Below are 20,621 nucleotides of genomic sequence, written 5' to 3' on the forward strand. Positions count from 1 at the left end.
ATAAGAGCTATAAATATATATAGCATAGATACACAGTACAGGTATAGGATCTGTTATCCAAAATGCTTGGAACCAGGGGTTTCTTTCTGTAATTTGGATCACCATACTATGTCTACTAAAAAAATAATTGAAACATTAAATAAACCTAATAGAAATGTTTTCCCTCCAATAAGAATTAAGAATCTTAGTTGGGATCAAGTACAAGCTACTGTTTTATTATTACAGAGAAGAAGAACAATTTTAATTATTTGATTAAAGTGGAGTCTATGAGAGATGACCTTACCATAATTTGTAGCTTTCTGAATAACAGGTTTAATACAACAGATCCCAAACCTGTACAGAAATGTTTACAAATACAAAATGTTTACAGTAATACCAGTTATTAGACAGAGAGATTCCATGGTAAGCAAATGTGTAGCAATTATATCACTCGTTTTATCATTTGCAACTGCATATTTTGTTACAGATGAGAATGCTCAGTCCAAGGAAAGGAAAGATTCTGGTAAGTTAACTTAATGAGTCAATGAAAAACACCCTGACAAACATATACAGTACATATATGAAATCCTAGTTTTACTGGTCTTTTGGTGCCACTATAAAACTTTGTTACAAAAAGTATTTTATATTAAGCTGCCATTTAATCTTACTGTGAAAAAATGTGTTTCTATTAGTAGAGCATGTGCACAAAGAATAGTTACAAAGAACCCCCAGTAACTTACAGAAATATACAAAATACTGAAACATCTACTAAATCAAAGTTATTTCACCTGTGCAATTAAAGGAGAAGGAAAGCTAAAAACTAAATAAGCTTAACAGAAAGGGCTATCTAAATACAGCCATAAGCACTTACAGTAATGCTAGATAGAGGATAGAGTCCTCTATCAAAAACACAGGATGTCTTCTTTCGTCTCTTTTTTTGTAAACATGTTGTTCGTGTGTCTGACTTTCTCTCTCAGAAACATCCTTAATTCTGCACAGTTCTCTCCTCTCTCCCCTTTCCTGCTCCCCCATCCCATAAGAATGCTAAGAACTCCCTCCCCCCTCCCTTAGGAATGCGTGATCTGCGATAGACTGCAAATAGGAAGCTATTTAAAATGGCTGCTGCTGTCTTAAGCAAACAGAGAAAGCTTCTAGGGCTCTTTACTCAGGCATGGCAATGCTTTCTGCAAAATAAATATATTGTTCTAGGTGGCACTAATGTGGCGAATCTATTGGCAGTAAAATTCCAAAATGACTTTCCTTCTCCTTTAAGTACAAACAGCTAATGTGGTCATACTCTAACACAAATTTTAATGTATAATAATTTAAGTGTTATTTCCTATTTAGATTCTAGGTCAAGGGGAGATCTTACTTCAGATTACAAAAAGACCTGAAATAAAAAAAAATTAAAAATAAAATGCTTTCAGCTAATTTCCCTTTATTTTTTCTCTTTGTTGTTTAGTAGGGGAATATCAAAATCTGAGGGATAGGCTGGCTTCCATTAAAAGCCGGACTAACAAAGTTTCCTTGCTTTTCATTTTTTTTCTAACACTGAATTCACTGACGTTTACTGTTCATGTATAGGATACAGAGAGCTTCCCACATTTTTATTCCTAATGATTTCCCATTTGTCGTTATAATGTCTTTTGTATCTTGAGTGTAAAGATGTTAATATTGTGTATTTTGGTTTGCACAGAGACAGGGCCTAAAGATGGGGCTAAACACAGATATTTTCTACTTTGCGCAGCATTTTTAAGAAGGTATTTACAAAGTAATAAAGCAATAAGAAGCAACTTTTAATGCTATGTATGTTTAATTATTCCTGTTAGTATGGTCCCTTGGAGAAGGACAACCAGAAGAAGCAGAGAAACGTGATAATTCTCAACGATCCACATTATTTATTGAGAAACCTTCTAGTGGGTCTGTAAGTGTGGGTGAGTGCACATTTTATGTTTACATGTTACACATCATGAGACTGTAATATGGATACATAGATATATACAAAATGGGTTGTACTTTGTAAAGAATGTAAACCCAGAAAATAGGAAACCCTATTTAAAAAATCTTAAATAAAAAGGGATACAAAGCCAACACCGATGAATACTGAACTATTGTTTCATAGAAAGCTACAGCATTTATGGTTTTCCTCAACACCCATTATGTTGTCAAAATATTTCAGTATTTCAGCCAAGACATTGACCTTTCAGCACAAATACAAAATGAAGCATTTTTCTACATTGGGAATTGTAATTGCACAGTCACTGGCTAAATCTGGGGCCCTTGAGATTGTGTAATTTGTATTCTCTCTAATAAAGCTTGGAAGCTGTGTGCAGAAAATGCAACGTGCTTCATTGATGACTTGACCTGAATTTTTATGGTTATTTTAAAGTTAGGTCATTGATAATGTTTGCCATAAGAGTTTACCAAAAGAGACAATAGAACCAACAGGGGATGTGATCTGGCAGATATTTTCAATATATTGCTATAAATAGAGCAGAAGGACCCAAAAATGCTTGGGGTCTATTAGGATTCCATAGTTTAGCTTTCATTTAAATCTAAGCTATCTAGTAGAAATAAGTCTAAAGCAACTGGACTGTTTGTTATATCAATACTGTTTTCATATATTTACTAAATGAGTAACGCATTACAGTGTCCAGTGGAATCTTACAGAAATGAGCTCACCCTAACCTTGTGCAAATAGACTACTGAATACCTCTGTAGTGTATTCCAACCATGTAGGCTTCCTCAGTATGTGTGACACTGGTGTATTCACCTAAAGATGGACCAGTAATATTCAATCAAACAATAACAAGCTATTGTCATTTTAGGCGGTGATATCAAGTTTATTGCAAAAGTGGAAGCAAAAGATCTTCTTCGCAAGCCTGTTGTTAAATGGTTGAAAGGCAAATGGATGGACTTAGCCAGCAAAGCTGGAAAGCATTTGCAGTTGAAGGATACATTTGACCGTATCAATAAAGTGAGTATTTCTATCTTAATCCCCAACTTAAAAACCTATTCCCAAAGGAATTGTGGATTTTATTGGTACCCCAACAGTCAGATTTCTAAAATCTAAAAAAAATTACAAAACTATAAAAACATCTAATATATGGCAAATATATAAGGAAAATATTACAATATGGTTTTTAGTGAAGGTTGATATTAATTCACTCTTTTATATAAAAGCAACATATACAGTATTGGAAGGTGTAATGTTAGACAATGACTTATTAAGCACAGTGACTACAGCTGTACATCAAAGTCATAGGCCGTCTTATCCAACTGTAAGACCCATGTTTGTTATAATAAAGCACTCATTTTCAGAACTTGCTGGTGCTATATAAATGAATTATGATGATAATGATGCACTTACAATATCTTTACATTTGTTTCAGATTTATACTTTTGAAATGCAAATCATAAAAGCAAAAGAAAACTATTCTGGAAACTACAGATGTGAAGTTACATATAAGGATAAATTTGATAGCTGCTCCTTCGACCTAGAGGTTATAGGTAAGATTTTAATTCTATATTCTGCTTTTAATTCTGTGTTACTCAATGATCAGGACAAGAAAATATTTAATTATTTACTGGACAGTAGTGGTGAGTGAATCTGTCCCTTTAAAAAGATTAGTGAAATGGTGAAAAATTAGTGACCCGGTGAAAATGTCACATGCATAAAAAAAATATGACGCACTCAACTCTTGTTTAAGTGCGTAATTTTTTTACGTGCTCAACAATCTATATAACAATGGAATCAACATTTGTATACAGACAGATACAATTACAATTAACTAGAAGACAAGATCATTACTAAGGACATGATTAAAAGAAATACAAAAGTGCAAGTTTATCAGTTTTAGTTGCATTGAGGTTGATTTTCGAATGATTGCTATGGAATAATGAATTTTTAATTGATCCATTATAATAATCAATAATTGTCAAAATTATCGATATTTAACAAATCGTAATTTCAGGAAAGTGTTAAAAATCCGAACTGCCAGAATTTCTTAAAATTTTGATAAACCTGCCCATTGGATTAATGCATTTTGTGCCCAAGCAGTAATAAAAATGGTGGCTGAAAATCATTCACTTTTCATGCTTTGTTTTATTCCTACCATGCCCAACTCTGATGGAGTAGTGGCACAAATTCTATAAACTGTAATCTTTAGTCGCAGCCCTTTTGCTTTATTTTTTTATTTTTTCAGACCTACTCTATGATTTAGTAAAAAGAAGAGTATTTTATAGAGTTAACAGTAGCTGATGCACAATATCACAGTTATCAGGTTACCCACCCCCCCACCGTATGTTTGCATCCAGTAAATAGCTGTATGTAGTTGCATTTTATATTTGGGCGTTTGTTCTCAACCCTACATGTAATCAGAAACTAAAGCCTAAATAACCATATGTTCTGAAGGAATGAGAGTTTGGATTTGTGTTTATGACACATTATCAAAGGCTTAGTCAACTTCGTCATAATACATATGTCGCTATTTTCATTTCTTTCATTTATAGCTGCCCCAGATGTTTCTCAGACTATTGACATCCGATCTGCATTTAAGAGAAGGTAACTTCTTGTATCCAGAACTCTATGGAATGTGTTCAGTGTATAATACTGTTGGTAATATAAAGAAATATTTTGCCAGCTGGGCATTTACACAGAAGGCAAATTCAGCAAAATAATAAAAAGGATATTATCATATTCCAATGATAAAAAAAACACTGGTGGAAACAGACTTGCAAATAACAAGGGATTATACTGTGAAACCCCAATGTGGAATGTAGTCACCAGATTCTACATGTTCTACCCTGATCTATCGTAGGATGTGGGTTAGAAAGTTTGCAGGGTTGGACTGGGCCGCTGGCCCAGAACCGATCCCTGCTGGGCACTCTGGGGCCATAGGTCCACCTCTCCAGATGTGCCTACGACTGCACGCTCAGGAGAGGGGATTGGGTGGGCGGCGGGGGCCTGGAGGGTCATGGGGACCATGGTGGGGGTCCCTTGGGGGGGTACAGGGCCCCTGTGGTGGCAGCCCTGGTGGGCCCTGCACCCCCCAGTCCGACCCTGAAGGTTTGAGACATACAGTTCTGGTAATAACAGATATGGTAGGCATATAATAGCCTTACAGCAGACCTCAACAGAAGAAATGCATTTATTACCACAGCAGTGTTTCTTGGAAGATACAGTGTTCAAGTATTGATCTATATTTATATTTTAAAATCATTGTGAATGTTCTATACATTTATCTAAAGATCTTCTGAAATGTTATGACAGAACTGACCTTCCTCAACTCAAACTCAACTCAACAAATAGATTGTCTACAGTTTTCTAATTACTATTTTGGGTCAAAGAAGAATGTGAAAGTATTGTCATTTGAAGTTGCGTTGACTCTGTTTAATACAGTCTTTCAGCAATTTTTTATTAGCGTTATCTGCTCTGTTAGAATGGAGAAAGAATGTCAAACAAGTTGGCGCTTCATCTATTGGCATGTTGTGATTAGATCAGGATGACTTCTAGTCATGTCAAACCAGTTGGAACTCTATTGGTAGGCTGTGGTTAGAGCAGGAAGTGTTCTTCTTTGTCATACCTAGTATAAAGCTGTGAAACTATCTGCATCTATTATAAAGTAAACCAAGAGACCAAATGTTAGCAACTACCAAAGTATTTCTCAGTATCCAGAGTTTTTTAGTTTATATTTTATGTGATTTAATAATAACACACTCCTATGATCTCAAGCACATAGCATGAATTTCCAACAGGTAAAGATTTTTTTTACAGCAATGTAACCCCATGTTTTAGTAAAGAAAGTTATATACAGTAGAACCCTGATTTTACATCCTCAAATATGTTTTCCCTGAACTGATGCCATTTTTCCCTGGTCCCTCAAATGGTGTTTTATCCTTTCCCGAAATTTGCACCATTACATGCAGCCCCCTGGAAAACATAAAATCAGAGTTCTACTGTATCTTCAAAGGCTTGTTTTTCTATTAGTGTGTGTAGTGGTTTCCACACTAGTAAAACAAACTTTGAAATGATTTGTTTTGTTTTTTTTGAATGCAGTGCAGAAGAAACCTTTTTGCACTGCTTATGCAAAAACTATCTCAAGGGGAAAAGAGTCAAATCAGCTTAAACATTTTATTTCTTGACAAAAAGAAATGTTGTGATTTGACATTCTGCATGTATATTTGCTCTGTGCTTACAAAGTGGATGCTTTCTGTAATGAACCAAGACTTAATCTTCTTTTCATATTGATGACAGTGGTGAAGGACAAGATGATGCAGGAGAACTTGACTTTAGTGGTCTCCTGAAACGTAGGTGAGAAATCAAAGCAATAAAATAATCAGTGGACGTTAATTCAACTAAATCAACTCCACATTCTTATTATCACTCCATTCATGTATTATTTGTTCCTAGTCAATAAAAACTATAATTTGCCATATAACAACTCCCCTTGAAAGAAACATTTTTGCATTGTACGTACTGATACATCTCTGACAAGGTACTTTGATATTAATGTGATTTTACTGGAATTGGGCTCCTAGTACCTGCATGAATATCATTTTCTGGAATTTGTTGCATGATTTTGATTGTATGCATGAGTGTTATTGGCTGCTGTGCCCTGCAGGTCATTATTACCCCATGATGGATAAAATCAGAGACCACTGAAAAGTTATCCATTGGTTAAAATGCTCATTAATAATATGAGTATTAAAACTTTTCATCTGGAAGACATTCTTTGTGTGTTTCCTTGAATAACTAAGAATGTTATTCTTTTAAACTTTTTAAAAGTAGTTACCTAGTACATGGTTTCCTATTGTATAGCATATATTAGAGCTTCCTGCTTTTTGATCAAGTCTAACATCTCTCTGTTGAGTTATTTAAGCATGGAGCTGTATGAGTGATGCAAAATGAGTGATGCAAAACTTCCATACAATTTTCTCCCCAAGGATAGTAAGAACTCTTACAAGTTCTTGCAGTGTGAAAAATCTTGAAACAAGTAGAATTTCTCACCAGAACAGAACATGTTCATTCATCCCAGGTAAAGGGCATTTAGTTTTCATACTTCCTCCCTGGAATCATCTGATTGATCCTGGTTTGTCTTGTGAAACACTGTCTCTGATGCGAAGAGCATATATAGGATCCCTGCCATAAGGCAAGACGAGGTTTCTGTTATTTGGGGGGCAAAAATAAATATATTGAAATATGAGTACCAGAAAATAGATTCCTCCATGGAAGTATAAAAAGGGATAGCAGTTTTTTTCAAAATTAATATTTTTACATTTTAATTTTTAAAAAATATATATTTTTTTTAATTATTAAGTAAATAATTCTTAAATTGCAAGAACAGTATCCTTTTAACAACATAGGTAACAAAGAAGACTCTTTCCCCCAGTTGAAAAATTATTATGATAGACCAAGGCTGTCCAACTTGAGGTGCACAAGAAAGATAAGGCTCTTTAAGACATGGTTATATTATTAATATAATAAATTGGGTTAGTCTTTGGAAACAATATTTTCAGAATTATTATTGTTGCTAACACTGCAGTTCCTATTGACCTTAAGAGGACTAAATAACAGAGTTGTTGAGATAAGAAAACTAGCCAAAGAATGAAAAAAACAAAATAATGAAAGTACTTACACCCTATCATTTGCCATATATGTAACAAACATTTTAAAAGACCCACTGCTCTGTACTTGCAGCACAGTTAGGTACATAAACAGAGACTGCGTAAGTGGCTGCTAATAAAAACATAATCTCATTCGTCAGGTGCATTTGTGCATATTCTGCCTTCTATAGCTATTAATATTAATTAATATTAAAAAATTGGATTTCTGTGATCCCACTGTTTGGCACATTTTTTTTTATTTTAGACCTGGTAAATCTTTGTCTTTCTTGCTGTTAGGGAGATAAAACCAGAAGAGGGCCCTGAAATTGATGTGTGGGAGATCCTTAAGAGTGCAAGTCCTAATGAATATGAGAAGATAGCATTTCAGTATGGCATCACTGATCTGAGAGGAATGTTGAAACGGCTCAAACGCATGCGTAGAGAGGAAAAGAAAAGTGAAGGTACTTCTAAAAAGCAAACAAATCACAATGCTATGGAAATCTCATCAGTCAAGGTTTTGATGCAAAAGAGGAACCCATTAATGTTCCCTCTATATTTTGCAGGCCATGTGTGCACAGTTTTTTAAAACTGTGTGTGCAGCATGATAGATAGGTGCAAGCATTGTACTGCATTTTGTGTACATAATGGTTTGTATACATTATTGCCAAATATGGGGGCTGGATGGATTCTTAGCAAGTGAGGGAATACAGGGTTATGGGAGATAGCTCTCAGTACAAGTGAGGGAATACAGGGTTATGGGAGATAGCTCTCAGTACAAGTGAGGGAATACAGGGTTATGGGAGAAAGCTCTCAGTACAAGTGAGGGAATACAGGGGTAGGGGAGATAGCTCTCTGTACAAGTGAGGGAATACAAGGTTATGGGAGATAGCTCTCAGTACAAGTGAGGGAATACAGGGGTAGGGGAGATAGCTCTCAGTACAAGTGAGGGAATACAGGGTTATGGGAGATAGCTCTCAGTACAAGTGAGGGAATACAGGGATAGGGGAGATAGCTCTCAGTACAAGTGAGGGAATACAGGGGTATGGGAGATAGCTCTCAGTACAAGTGAGGGAATACAGGGGTATGGGAGATAGCTCTCAGTACAAGTGAGGGAATACAGGGGTATGGGGGATAGCTCTCAGTACAAGTGAGGGAATACAGGGTTATGTGAGATAGCTCTCAGTACAAGTGAGGGAATACAGGGTTATGGGAGATAGCTCTCAGTACAAGTGAGGGAATACAGGGTTATGGGGGATAGCTCTTAGTACAAGTTGATCCAGGGACTGGTCCGATTGCCATCTTGGAGTCAGGAAGGAATTTTTCCCCTCTGCGGCAAATTAGAGAGGCTTCAGATGGGGTTTTTGCCTTCCTCTGGATCAACTAGTAGTTAGGCAGGTTATATATAGGCATTATGGTTGAACGTGATGGACGTATGTCTTTTTTCAACCCAACTTACTATGTTACTATGTTACTATGTTACTATGTCTGCCCAAGCAAGAGTGCACTGCTTGAAAGAACATTGGTTCCTAATAGTAATAATAATTGTGATCACACCTCACCAACATTAAAACATTATGCCCTTTGTAGCATCTGCAAGCTTTGTTATTGTATTCTACATTAGCTTCTGTTTCTTTTTGTATGTTTTTGCTTCACAAAGCATTTTCCAAAAAACTGGATCCAGCTTATCAGATTGATAAAGGAGGACGAGTGAGGTTTGTTGTTGAAGTTGCTGACCCAACGGTAGAACTGAAGTGGTATAAAAATGGACAAGAAATCCGTCCAAGCACTAAGTAAGAAAAATTTCTATTACCATACACATTGTTTTTTTTGTTTATTATTACACCAGTAAATTAAATAACTGGTCAATTCAATGACAAAAAAATCCTCCTTTCCTAAAAGTTCATCTATCCATTACATAAAAACAGTTCCTAGTAAAGAAAGAGCTTACAATCTGGTTATGGTTATGTGCTCCGCAAGTGGTTTTCCAGCTGAAGAGCAACCAATTACATTTCCACAGTGCTGTCACAGTTACACCCCATATGGCAGATGGGAAGCAGTTATAGAGGTGAATATGTGTAAAACTGTACCTGCCACTGCCACCACCCCCATATCCTATCCCATTTTTTTTATTGGTCTACCTTACTCTGATATCTCTGCCTCCTAATTTAGAAAGTATACAGTATAGTATAAGGGAGAGAAGAAAGGATTGCACCATGTGAATTATTATTTAGAGAAACATAGAAAAACATTAATGGGCAGAGAATGAAATGAAGCAGGAGATTTGGAGTGATGGTGTCAGATTGACAGATTACAAGTCAGATGTAGTTGCGTGGGTCAAAATATATATAGAACGATACAGAAATCTGATGTAAACTACATGAAAGGTTTTCCATCCGACACGACACTTGACTGAAGGGAACGCTGCGTGCTGAGTCTGCATCTGACAAGATAAAAACTAATGGTGTCTGAACGACTATTACACTGACTGTCGGATGTAGATGCAGGAACAAAACACAACATCTAATTTATAAAGTCTAATCTATAACTTTATCTAATCTAATCCAACTTTCATTACAGCTTTGGGGATCAGAGTTTGTAGCACCCCACAAAATCTTGTACTGTTGTGTGACAAGACTCTGTGGGCCTGAAAACATCTGACCTCACGTTTAGTTTACCCCTTAGGAATGCTAGAAGAAAAATTCTATAATGGCTCAAAAAAGGGGGTTTGAATGAAAAGAGACAACTCTGAAGAGAAGTATGGAGAGCTAGTAATATCTTGTCAGTATATAAAGATATTTTTCTTCACTTCAGACATTTGTTTAAACAGATACATATTTGAACATAAAGGAAACCAGAGGATATTGTTCGTAAATAACTGTACCTTAGCTGATGATGCTGCCTATCAAGTGTGTGCAGGAGATGAAAAGTGCTCAACAGAGCTGTTTGTCAGAGGTATGTATTTCTTTCAGCTTCAGTTTTATCACTTTGCACTTTTATTTAAAGTGGACCTGTCACCCAGACATAGAAAGCTGTATAACAGAAATCCTTTTCAAATTAAGCATGAAACCCAAATTAATGTTTATACTAACACATCCAAACCCATTATAAAGGCAATTAAAAATTCCAGCTGTCAATCATATATTGCTTGTCCCGCCCTCTATGCCTTAGGCACAGAGGCAGGCAGACAATAACTGTAGCTTTCTGTTCAGCACTACCTAGATGTCACTGCACATCTTACTTTCTCCCTCCTCATCATCTAATTGTGTAGCCAGTACAAGGGCATCTGGTCCCCCATTCTGGCACATAAACAAGATTTTGGCATGATACAAAGCTTGGCTTCATAACCGTGTCCACAAAATGGCGCTGGCCTGCTTGCTTTGATTGGGTAATTCCAAGATCGAAGGAAACAAGATTTATATTATTTATACAGAATAAGTAAAGTTCATTTTGCTCAACTAACAATATAGAAAATAATAATGGAGTTATTTCTTAGGGTGACAGGTCCCCTTTAATGATGGCAGGGGTAAAGGTGACTAACCAGTGCCAGTCCATCTGCTTCTGAAATACATACATTCATTGTTACAAATCTTTTAAGTTTATTAAGAAATTGGTACTAATGCAGAGGGTGGTACATGATCAAAACACAATCAGTTGTAATCTTATATTTTTATTCCATTATTTTATTATTACAAGCATGGTACATTAAATAGATACCAGGGGGCAGTCGATAGCAATAAAATGCAATAAGAGAGATGAGAGTATGTGTCTTTTCCTCACACTATTTACATTAGGAAAATATTGGGACATTACTATCTAATATACTGTATATTTGATTGCCGATATAGAACCTCCTATATTGGTTACAAAGGAACTGGAGAATGTTAATTCATACTGCGGGGATAGAGTGGAACTGGAGTGTGAAGTCTCCGATGAAGATGCTAATGTGAAATGGTTAGTGGACTTTAAACCTTTATGTCAAGTACTTATCTTCTCAGTCAGCACCTATTCCATAACTATGATAGAATGGATAGAGAGAGATTGGGGTTGCAATGTAAAATGGTTTAAAGTAATTTTGTGTATTAAGTACCATTATTATTCTTGCCAATAGTAAAACAATGAAATAAGTATAAGATAATAGAATTCAATCAAAATAAGCAATACATCTGTATTTCATACATGCATTTTAAATATATGGAATTAGTACTAATTATCTGTCTTAGGTTTAAGAATGGAGTGGAACTCACAAATGAGGCCAGGTCAAGATATAGACTTAAAGTAGATGGCAAAAAACATACACTGATTATTGATGAAGCAAATCGAGGAGATTCTGCTACTTACTCTGTGATGACAACCGGAGGGCAGTCAGCGGCTCAGCTTCAGGTTGATTGTAAGTCTACTGTAGCTTCTTCCACAGTTGTATGCTGTAATGATAAGGTAGCACTTCAATTTAATGAATAATTTAACAATTGCTCAGAAATAACAGAAAATGATTTATTAAACACTGTGTGGCCTCTTGGAGGCAAATGAGAGTGCTAAAATGAACAAAAAAAACTTGAAGTAAAATCTAATGGTAAATTGATGTCAACTTATCATGAGTGCTTTGAATATATGCCAGTGATGCCAGCAGTTATTTTAGTTAAATTAGTGGTCTGTGTCTGTGTGTGCAGCCTAAAACCTTCCCTATAACTGCCGAACAACACTCAATGTAATTACATGGTACTATGGCATGCAACGTTGCTGTTATGCTCTACACATAGTAGATAATGCAAATATTAGAAGATCACAAAGCTATTCTTAGGCAGATATGGATAAGTAGTGGGGAACATTCGCATGGCTGACATGCTTATCATACTATGCTGACATTGTGAAAATACAAGCCAGTGTCTGAGTATGCAGCTAATCTCAATAGAAGTAGCCTTTAATGCTTGATAATAATAGTAAATCTGGATACAGTTTTATGCTCTCAGGAATGTTAAAAAATATGGTCCACGCTAATTAATGCTAAATACTCATCGCCCTATTTTTATTCTACTATAGTACACAGCATTGTTATGCCATGATACAGACAAAGCAACTGTTTAAAGAATTATCTGTAAATAGTCAGACCTGCCTCATTCAGCACTGAGGACATCAGATAGTGGATATTTAGATAGATAAGAAGACAGATAGCTTGATAGATATATAGGACAGGCAGATGGACAGACAGCTACATTTCCCAAATTCTCAAGATAGATTATGGCTGTTGATGGGTTCTAGAGTTGGTAGTTCAGCATGAGCTGGGGCTACAGGTTGACCAGCAATGAGGATATTAAAGAGCTGCCCAAAGGTATAACTACAGGGGAAGGGGTATTTCAATTGCACTTGGGAAAAGTGAATGAATATGTTGAGGGCTTGTTTATGATAGCAAGTGCAAAGTGAATGGAACATGCATTAATGATATTCAGAAGGAACTTGAGTTTATACATGCTGCTTTGCAACTTGCAGAGAGAGCTTTAATGCACTTCTTTAGCCTGATTAGATGAATTATACACATGTACATGCACTTAATTTCAGCTTGTAACAGTTACACCCCAAAATTGAACTTGCACAATACACTGCTTTCATAAATGAAACCTGATAAAACAGATGCTCAGCAAGAAATATTTTAATGACAAACAATTTGTAAATCCTTTGTTTATGGGCCTAGTTCAGTACTCTTAATAAGGATATTTGTTTGCTTTTTTTAAGTACGGCCACTGAAGATATTACAGCCCCTGACTGACAGCACAGTGAATCTTGGCAAAGAAATTAATCTGAAGTGTGAAATCTCAGAAAATGTACCAGGGAGATGGTACAGAAATGGACAACTCATCCAGGGTAGTGATCGGGTAAAGATTTTCCATAAAGGAAGGTGAGTGGGAAATGCAGAAAAGAGCTTCACATGACATGTTTCACTGTCTGTATTCAAAGGATGCACTGAGCCCTGAGAGTTTATACTGTTTGCATAAAATAACAAGCAACAAATCATCATTTACCCAGATTTCTTTCCATTTATTTCCTTTTCATACAAATGTGTCCACAGATTCAAAGGCACCTATGTAGGGAATTTCTATATACATTAGCAGGACATAACCATATCCTTGCATCTCTAAATATTCACCTACTAATCACCCAACAGCATTATAAGCGAATGGAATAAAAGTTGTTCATAGAAAAAAAATTGGTGCAATGTGAAAAATTGCTTCTTTATGCAAAAAAAAAATACTATAGCTTTTGAAATCATAGAAAGTATTTAATGTGGCAGTGGAAGAAAAACTGTGAATTTTATAGTTTGTATCAGTGAGTAGTGTATGTAATAAAACTTACTGGAAAAAAGTTGTTTGGGGAAATTTACAATGTTGTCAAACAGGAGTTTCAAGAGTGCCCAATTAAGGGTCCTGCCCATTACTTTCCGGGATGCAGACAGCTTTGTATTCATGAGGGCCGCCAAGGTGTCTGTACTCCAGAATACTCCAGACACAGTTTATGCCTTCTAGTCCCTATCTGACCCCTGTCATTTTTGAATCATACAAATTCCCTATATACAATACATATTTGCAATGTAAAAATGTCAAATGAAGAATAGTACATTGCAAACTGGGAACACATAGTGAAAAATCTGACTAGTTCTATGCTCACTGATTATTCTAGACCAGGGCAGCAAGTTTTATCTATGTTGTTTTCCTACTATTTCATTTAATATTGATCCATGGGCTATATTATATAAGATGATGTTTTCATATAAATGTTTTGTGCCCATAAAAATCTTCTGGAGAGTATATGCAGCAGGTAGCATAATAGATGGTCAGACCCTTTCTAAGCTATAAAAATTCTGTCTATTGTGATTCTCTAGTGAGAATTCCATCAACAGATGGTCAAGAAACACATCTTGGCCTGCCTACATCGCTTCACGGCTGCTTGGTCTGTGCGCCATTTCCCCAGGTCTCAGGTCCACAGAGCCACCACTTGCTCCCCACTGTGCCCCCTCCCCCCCAGGTTGTGCCTGAGGCACATGCCTCTTTTGCCTTCCCCTAGTTTCCTACCTGCATTCTATGCACAGGTAAAATTAATCTGCTCTTAGTAAGAAAAGCAGTAGGTTATTTTGTATCTTTATACTGTACAGAGGTGGGCAGGTGGGGCTAGACTGTGTGACTGTGACTAGTGAAGTGATTGGTGCATTACATCTTGTTTGCAGGATTCACAGACTGGTTATAGAAAGTGCTTTAGTTGAAGATGAAGGCGATTACTCATTTGTTCCTGATCTTTATTTAACCAATATTCCAGCCAATGTCCATGTGATTGGTAAGTAATTTTTAGTTATTTTTTGCAGATATCATTAAAATCGATATATCAGATTTTGGTGGCCACTTCCATAATATAGATACAAAAGATTAAATTGGGAGAGGGAATCTGCAAATTGTATCCCACTGATAGGCCCTGAATCAATATATGAACAAACAACAACTATTTCAGTGAGATAAAATAACATTTAATGGCTCAAAATTAAACAAACAATTTCAAATGAAACAAACCATGCTATACCAAACAATGGAAAGGTGCATCCCAGTGTCTCATGGTACCCACTCTCCTAACGCGTTTCGCACCAATGGGTGCCCTTCATAAACAGTATAGCAACATTATACTGGTCTTTGCATTTGTTAAACATCTGCAGAGTTTATAGTAGTGTTAAGGGCCTCAGATGTAGACCCTGATTATTAAAAACACTCTATTTTGAGATTGCAGGTCGGTGACAAATAATACATTTTAATAAAAAATACTGATGTTTTCTATTGTGAGAAGAAACAGCATGTAATGTGTGTGTACCATAGTGAGCTGTTCAGGAAATTACTATATGAATCAGTAATGTGATATGTCTGAATTGAATGTGGCATTATGAATGAGGTTGCACACAGGCTTTAGGCTAAGCCTCATTCCAGATGTTTTCTTTAGTTATTTCTCCCAAGCAAACATGCATTTACCTTTGCAAATCGGGGAAGGGGGGGGGGGGGGGGTTATATATGACTATATACCATTATGATACACTAAGAAAAAAAGCAAGATTGCTTGCCATGCTCTTAGTTTAGATATCACAGTTCCTCTGGGGTTCCTACCGAAACAGTATATAATTAAAGTCAGGACAAGTTTTAGGATAGAAACATAATCATGCAATACAATTTATAATGCATATTTACCTTCAATTTGCAGATCCTCCCAAAATCCACTTTGATGCACTTTCTTATCCTGATAACACTGTAACAGTTGTAGCAGGAACAAAACTGCGACTGGAGGTCCCTGTTACTGGAGAGCCAGCTCCAAAGATTATCTGGAGTAGAGGGGATAAGGTAAAAAATAAAGTATAAAAATAAGTGCAAACTTTGTTTCAGTGGTGTAGCACTGAGTGAACTGGTCCCCTGCCAAATCCTATGTAATGCACACTATTCTCCAGCTTTGTGAAGGTGGTCATATGTAGGCTAACTCCATGCAGTATACGACCTGAGGGACAAAAAGATGGACACAGTACCATTTGCATTTTGTTGCTACACAGTACCAAGTCCATACATGCTGTAGTAGATAAAATGATCAAGCCCACCCAATCATCAAACCAACAAATATACATAATACATAATAGGCTTGGGTCCTCAAGAGCATCCAGTATATTGTAAATATGGCCCTGCTTACATAGGGACCTCTCTCCTAGTGTCTTTTAACACATGGCACTTAGAGGCCCATTTATTAACATCTCATTTTTGTAGTTGTAGAGGTTTTTGAAACCACAACTAAACTAATTTCCACCAATGTCAGTCATTTATGAAAAGATCTGAATTGAAAAAACATGAAAAAAGAAAGCATAAAAATGTGAAAACCGTGACTTTTTCATATTGTTGCGCAAATGGCATCATCAAAAAAACCTCAAAACCACTAAGCAAAGAAAGGTATCTCCATTGTAAAAAGGACACCTGCCACTGACTTCTACATGATCTTGACAGCTTTTAGATGATGTATCTGAATATACAAAGAGCACTATATAGAATATACTGTAGATACATCCATGCGTAATATGTTGCTAGAATAGCTGCATGTATAAATAGCACTTGGTTTCTCATGCATTTCTTCATTCAAAAAACATGTCTATCCTTCAGAGAAAAAAGGTACTTATGTCAAGATAAAAAATAAAATAGATAACGTGTGTTTTTAAAGGTTTATTTTTACTAAATTGGACAATAAATTCCTAAAAAATAGAAAAAAAATTAGCATGCATGATTGATTATGATCTGAATGTTTATACTATGGTCACAGTATATTCCTGATTCTTTGAGTAACTTTTTATCCTAGTGGATCACAGAACTGAGTGGTCGTATCCGTGCAGAATCATATCCTGATCATGGACTTCTGGTCATTGACTCAGCTGAGAGGGAAGACTCTGGTACTTACAGGATCATGGTTAAGAATGAGGCAGGAGAAGCAGTAGCTCATATCAAAATAAAGGTTGTAGGTAAGTATTAATAAAAAAAGGATTGTTCCTCAAAAGTGTTTTCTCTGTGTATAATCTGAGTTACCGTCACCTTCGAGATGGTGGTATCTCCAGGCTTCCACTCTATCAACCTACTAGCAGCAGCATTGATATTGGGTCCACACTCAATCTTTGTAAACAACATTATTTAACAAATATATTTCAAATTTAGTATTAGGGCTGATGTTGCATAGTCATATATCAGATTTTAATAACTGAATGCAATATGTATTAGGTGTATATTTATATTTAAAACAAATAAAATATATTTATATTCAGATATTCCAGATCCCCCACCAGCTCCTGATGTAACAGAAGTTGGGGAAGACTGGTGTACTATGAAATGGGATCCCCCAATATATGATGGTGGCTGTCCTATTTTGGGTAAGTAAACATATAGGTTAATTGTGGGTGGATTATATATTTAAGTACACCATCTTTTAGAAATGTAAATACAGCAAGAACAGACTAATAGTGGTAGCACAGTGAACTCTGATGGTACATTTTGATGGATTCTAAGATACATAGAACAGTAAAGTGGCAAATTATGTTTTCTAACAAGGAAGAGAGTGGCAAACAAGAGAACAAGTTACTTGAAAATGTGTGTATAACTACTGTATTTATAAACTAAAAGTGAAAAGTTATGTGTTTTCTCCATAAAGATCATATAAGCGGTCATTTACCTATCCCCCAGACAGAAGTACATTAGAGCACTAAGGGGTGCAAGAGGCCTACATGCCTACATGAATATAGCACTGCTGAACAAAAAGGTGCACCCCAGGTCTCTGTGTTCCTAAATGGACCTATAGTGTGATGTACACAAAAACATAAACATAGTTCCTCAATCCTCTTTTGCTGCATTAAACGTAATAGCAAATAGGACATTTTTGACTACCCAGAATTACAATGTCCCCAGTAGTACTGTTGTATTGAATAGAATTATCAGGAGAGGGTATGGCAGTTGCCTAATAGCTTGCTAAATAGTGTGAAATTACTATAGTGTGTTATTTTCATATGATTATGTGATTCAGCTGGCTAAAGAAAGGTGTTTTTAATTCTATTTGTGGGTATTGTGTCACCCACCCATGGGGTTATTTTGAGTGAGCAACAAAAGCCCCAATGTACCATTACCCTTAGGCATTCGAATCACCCTGTAATTCGGTTGAGTATGTGACTTTTTTGTTCTTTAATGTTTTATAAGGCTACTTTATTGAAAGAAAGAAGAAACAAAGTTCTAGGTGGATGCGGTTAAACTTTGACCTCTGCAAGGAAACCACATTTGAGCCTAAAAAAATGATTGAAGGTGTGGCATATGAAGTCCGGGTATTTGCAGTTAACTCAATTGGCACATCTAAACCCAGTCCTCCTTCTAAAGCATTTGTACCACTGGGTAAGTAAACTTGCAATGTCCTTTCATACTGCATACTGCATACTTTCATACAGCAAACTGGGCTCATTACTCAGTTTTATAAATCAGGAAAATGCAACAGTAGCTTTAATCTGAGTGGATCAACTTCTGTTTCTAAAGACACTGGCAGGATTATATCCTGAAAACACACACACTCTGATTTACTAACCCACGAATCCAAATCTGAATGGGAAAAATTCAGATTGGAAAACGAACATTTTGCGACTTTTTCGTATTTTTTGCGATTTTTTCGTCGCCGTTACGACTTTTCGTAAATTGTCGCGACTTTTTTGTAACCATTACAACTTGTGCGAATTGTCACGACTTTTTCGTAGCTGTTAAGATTTGCTCGTATCTTGTCACGACTTTTTCGTATTGAGCGCTCATAAACTGCGGGCAAAACTTTCAGACTTAGCATGATTTTGGAAGCCTCCCATAGGACTCAATGGCACTCTGTCGTAACGCTATGAAAAAGTCGCGACATTTTGCGAAACATTCATAACGGCTACGAAAAAGTTGCGACAATTTACGAAAAAATCGCAAAATACCGATCATTACGCATTCGGACGCCTTCGGACCATTCGTGGATTAGTAAATCAGCCCCTCAGTCAATTGTAGGCTATATTAGTCCAGAATGAGCTAATGGTTCAGCTCATAAAAACTCAATATAAGTCTATAAGAAAATTTAGAACTGCATTTCAGATTCAATCTGGCCCAATAACGTGTATGTATTATACTGACAGTGTTTATAACAGTTAATCAATCCAAATGATTCTTTGCAGCTGAGAAAATGTAGGGACAAAACATAGATAAATAGCCAAATTTAGAATAACCCTTATACTGTATACATTATTTATCTATGAAGCTGCTAGTAATAAAACTTACAGTGCTCTCTGACAATTCCAGGAGGCTATGTAGATAGATTTGACACTGTATGGTGTATACTAAGCCCACTAATCACTCTACTGCCCAACTGGACACAAGTGTAGGGGATAAATGTATCACTCCCTAATGATTATAAAGTTGGACAGCATTGTAGCGCTAATACTTAAAACAGAACATAAACATATCCCCTTTCTTCCTTTAGCTGTAACAAGTGCACCCACTATGTTAACAGTAGATGGAGTGACTGACAACTCTGTCACAATGAAATGGAGGCCACCAGATCACATCGGAGCTGCAGGTTTAGATGGTTATGTCATTGAATATTGCTTTGAAGGAGGTAAGCAAAGCATCTGGATGCACCTTCAGTTTAATAACCAACCATAATGCACTCCAGACTCATATGTTAACAAAAACAACAGCAGGTTTTCATTTGGGCACTATATATTATAGCAACCAATTGTCATTAGTCAGAATTGTAATTCTAAAACTTTCTGTATGATTTCTGGAAAACATAGCATTACTGGTAAACATATAAAAGAATGATATTTCTGCATCCTTTCAGTTTCCCTTGTGTCTTTTATATGTCTTCCAGACAAGCACAAAGAAATATAACCATCAACCAAAGAGTTCTGCATGCCTGCCCCCAATAGGCCACTGATGGTTATATTTGTGAGTCAGATGTGCATTCAACATCATTGAATAATCCATAATAAACCATCTTGCCATAGTCTTAATGGATTGATAACATATTTGGTAATACTATAAAAAGCTAAGCTACTGAGATAAAGAAAATAAATGATGAGTATTGTATGGATATGTAAAGAATTTGAGAACTATATTATACTTAAAAGTTGATAAAGGGCAGAAGTCAAACTCTAGCAGAGTTCTTTCAGTATTCGTACTGTGTAGTTAAAGAATACTTTATTACAGAAATATAAGTAGATTAGCACACACAAATCTTGACATTTAAGTTGTATGTAAGTAAAGACTGAAAACATATTTTACTTTACAAAGAGGAAGAAAAATACAGCCCTGTCCAAGCACCATGTTTTATAGGTTGTACACATCACACAGGGAACATGTGATGGACTGCAGAGACCCTTAAGATTCTTTTTGATATTATATTTTTATTTTCTATAAGTGAATAATATGTGTGCATGAAAGGAAACTGATCTGCCAATGAATATGTAAGAGAGCACTGAGATCTATGCATTG

At 36.1% G+C, this 20,621-nt stretch overlaps 1 protein-coding gene and 1 long non-coding RNA gene across 9 annotated transcripts in view; one reads left to right on the top strand and one right to left on the bottom strand.

Annotated features, from left to right (window-relative positions):
• Window positions 1-20,621, top strand: part of mybpc1 (myosin binding protein C1) — a 67,580-nt gene that overhangs the window by 28,357 nt on the left and 18,602 nt on the right. For 7 of the 8 annotated variants that reach the window (XM_031898862.1, XM_031898863.1, XM_031898861.1 and 4 more), the window contains 18 exons: window positions 467-502; window positions 1,809-1,913; window positions 2,808-2,956; window positions 3,372-3,489; window positions 4,492-4,543; window positions 6,236-6,292; window positions 7,882-8,045; window positions 9,242-9,374; window positions 10,412-10,536; window positions 11,430-11,535; window positions 11,805-11,971; window positions 13,312-13,474; window positions 14,798-14,904; window positions 15,808-15,944; window positions 16,936-17,095; window positions 17,393-17,497; window positions 18,315-18,503; window positions 19,609-19,743. In XM_031898862.1, coding sequence (XP_031754722.1) covers window positions 467-502; window positions 1,809-1,913; window positions 2,808-2,956; window positions 3,372-3,489; window positions 4,492-4,543; window positions 6,236-6,292; window positions 7,882-8,045; window positions 9,242-9,374; window positions 10,412-10,536; window positions 11,430-11,535; window positions 11,805-11,971; window positions 13,312-13,474; window positions 14,798-14,904; window positions 15,808-15,944; window positions 16,936-17,095; window positions 17,393-17,497; window positions 18,315-18,503; window positions 19,609-19,743 — 2,208 coding nt within the window. The remainder of the gene's footprint in view (window positions 1-466; window positions 503-1,808; window positions 1,914-2,807; window positions 2,957-3,371; window positions 3,490-4,491; window positions 4,544-6,235; window positions 6,293-7,881; window positions 8,046-9,241; window positions 9,375-10,411; window positions 10,537-11,429; window positions 11,536-11,804; window positions 11,972-13,311; window positions 13,475-14,797; window positions 14,905-15,807; window positions 15,945-16,935; window positions 17,096-17,392; window positions 17,498-18,314; window positions 18,504-19,608; window positions 19,744-20,621) is intronic. The other variant, XM_004912898.3, reaches the window with a different exon arrangement.
• LOC105946819 overlaps window positions 6,099-20,621 on the bottom strand; it is a 45,316-nt gene continuing 30,793 nt past the window's right edge. Inside the window, exons 4-6 of the long non-coding RNA XR_004221962.1 lie at window positions 15,795-15,925; window positions 11,923-12,005; window positions 6,099-7,144 (exon numbers count right to left, since the gene is read on the bottom strand). This is a non-coding gene — a long non-coding RNA (uncharacterized LOC105946819). The remainder of the gene's footprint in view (window positions 7,145-11,922; window positions 12,006-15,794; window positions 15,926-20,621) is intronic.

This window comes from Xenopus tropicalis, chromosome 3, assembly GCF_000004195.4.
Source record: "Xenopus tropicalis strain Nigerian chromosome 3, UCB_Xtro_10.0, whole genome shotgun sequence".
NCBI lineage: Eukaryota > Metazoa > Chordata > Amphibia > Anura > Pipidae > Xenopus > Xenopus tropicalis.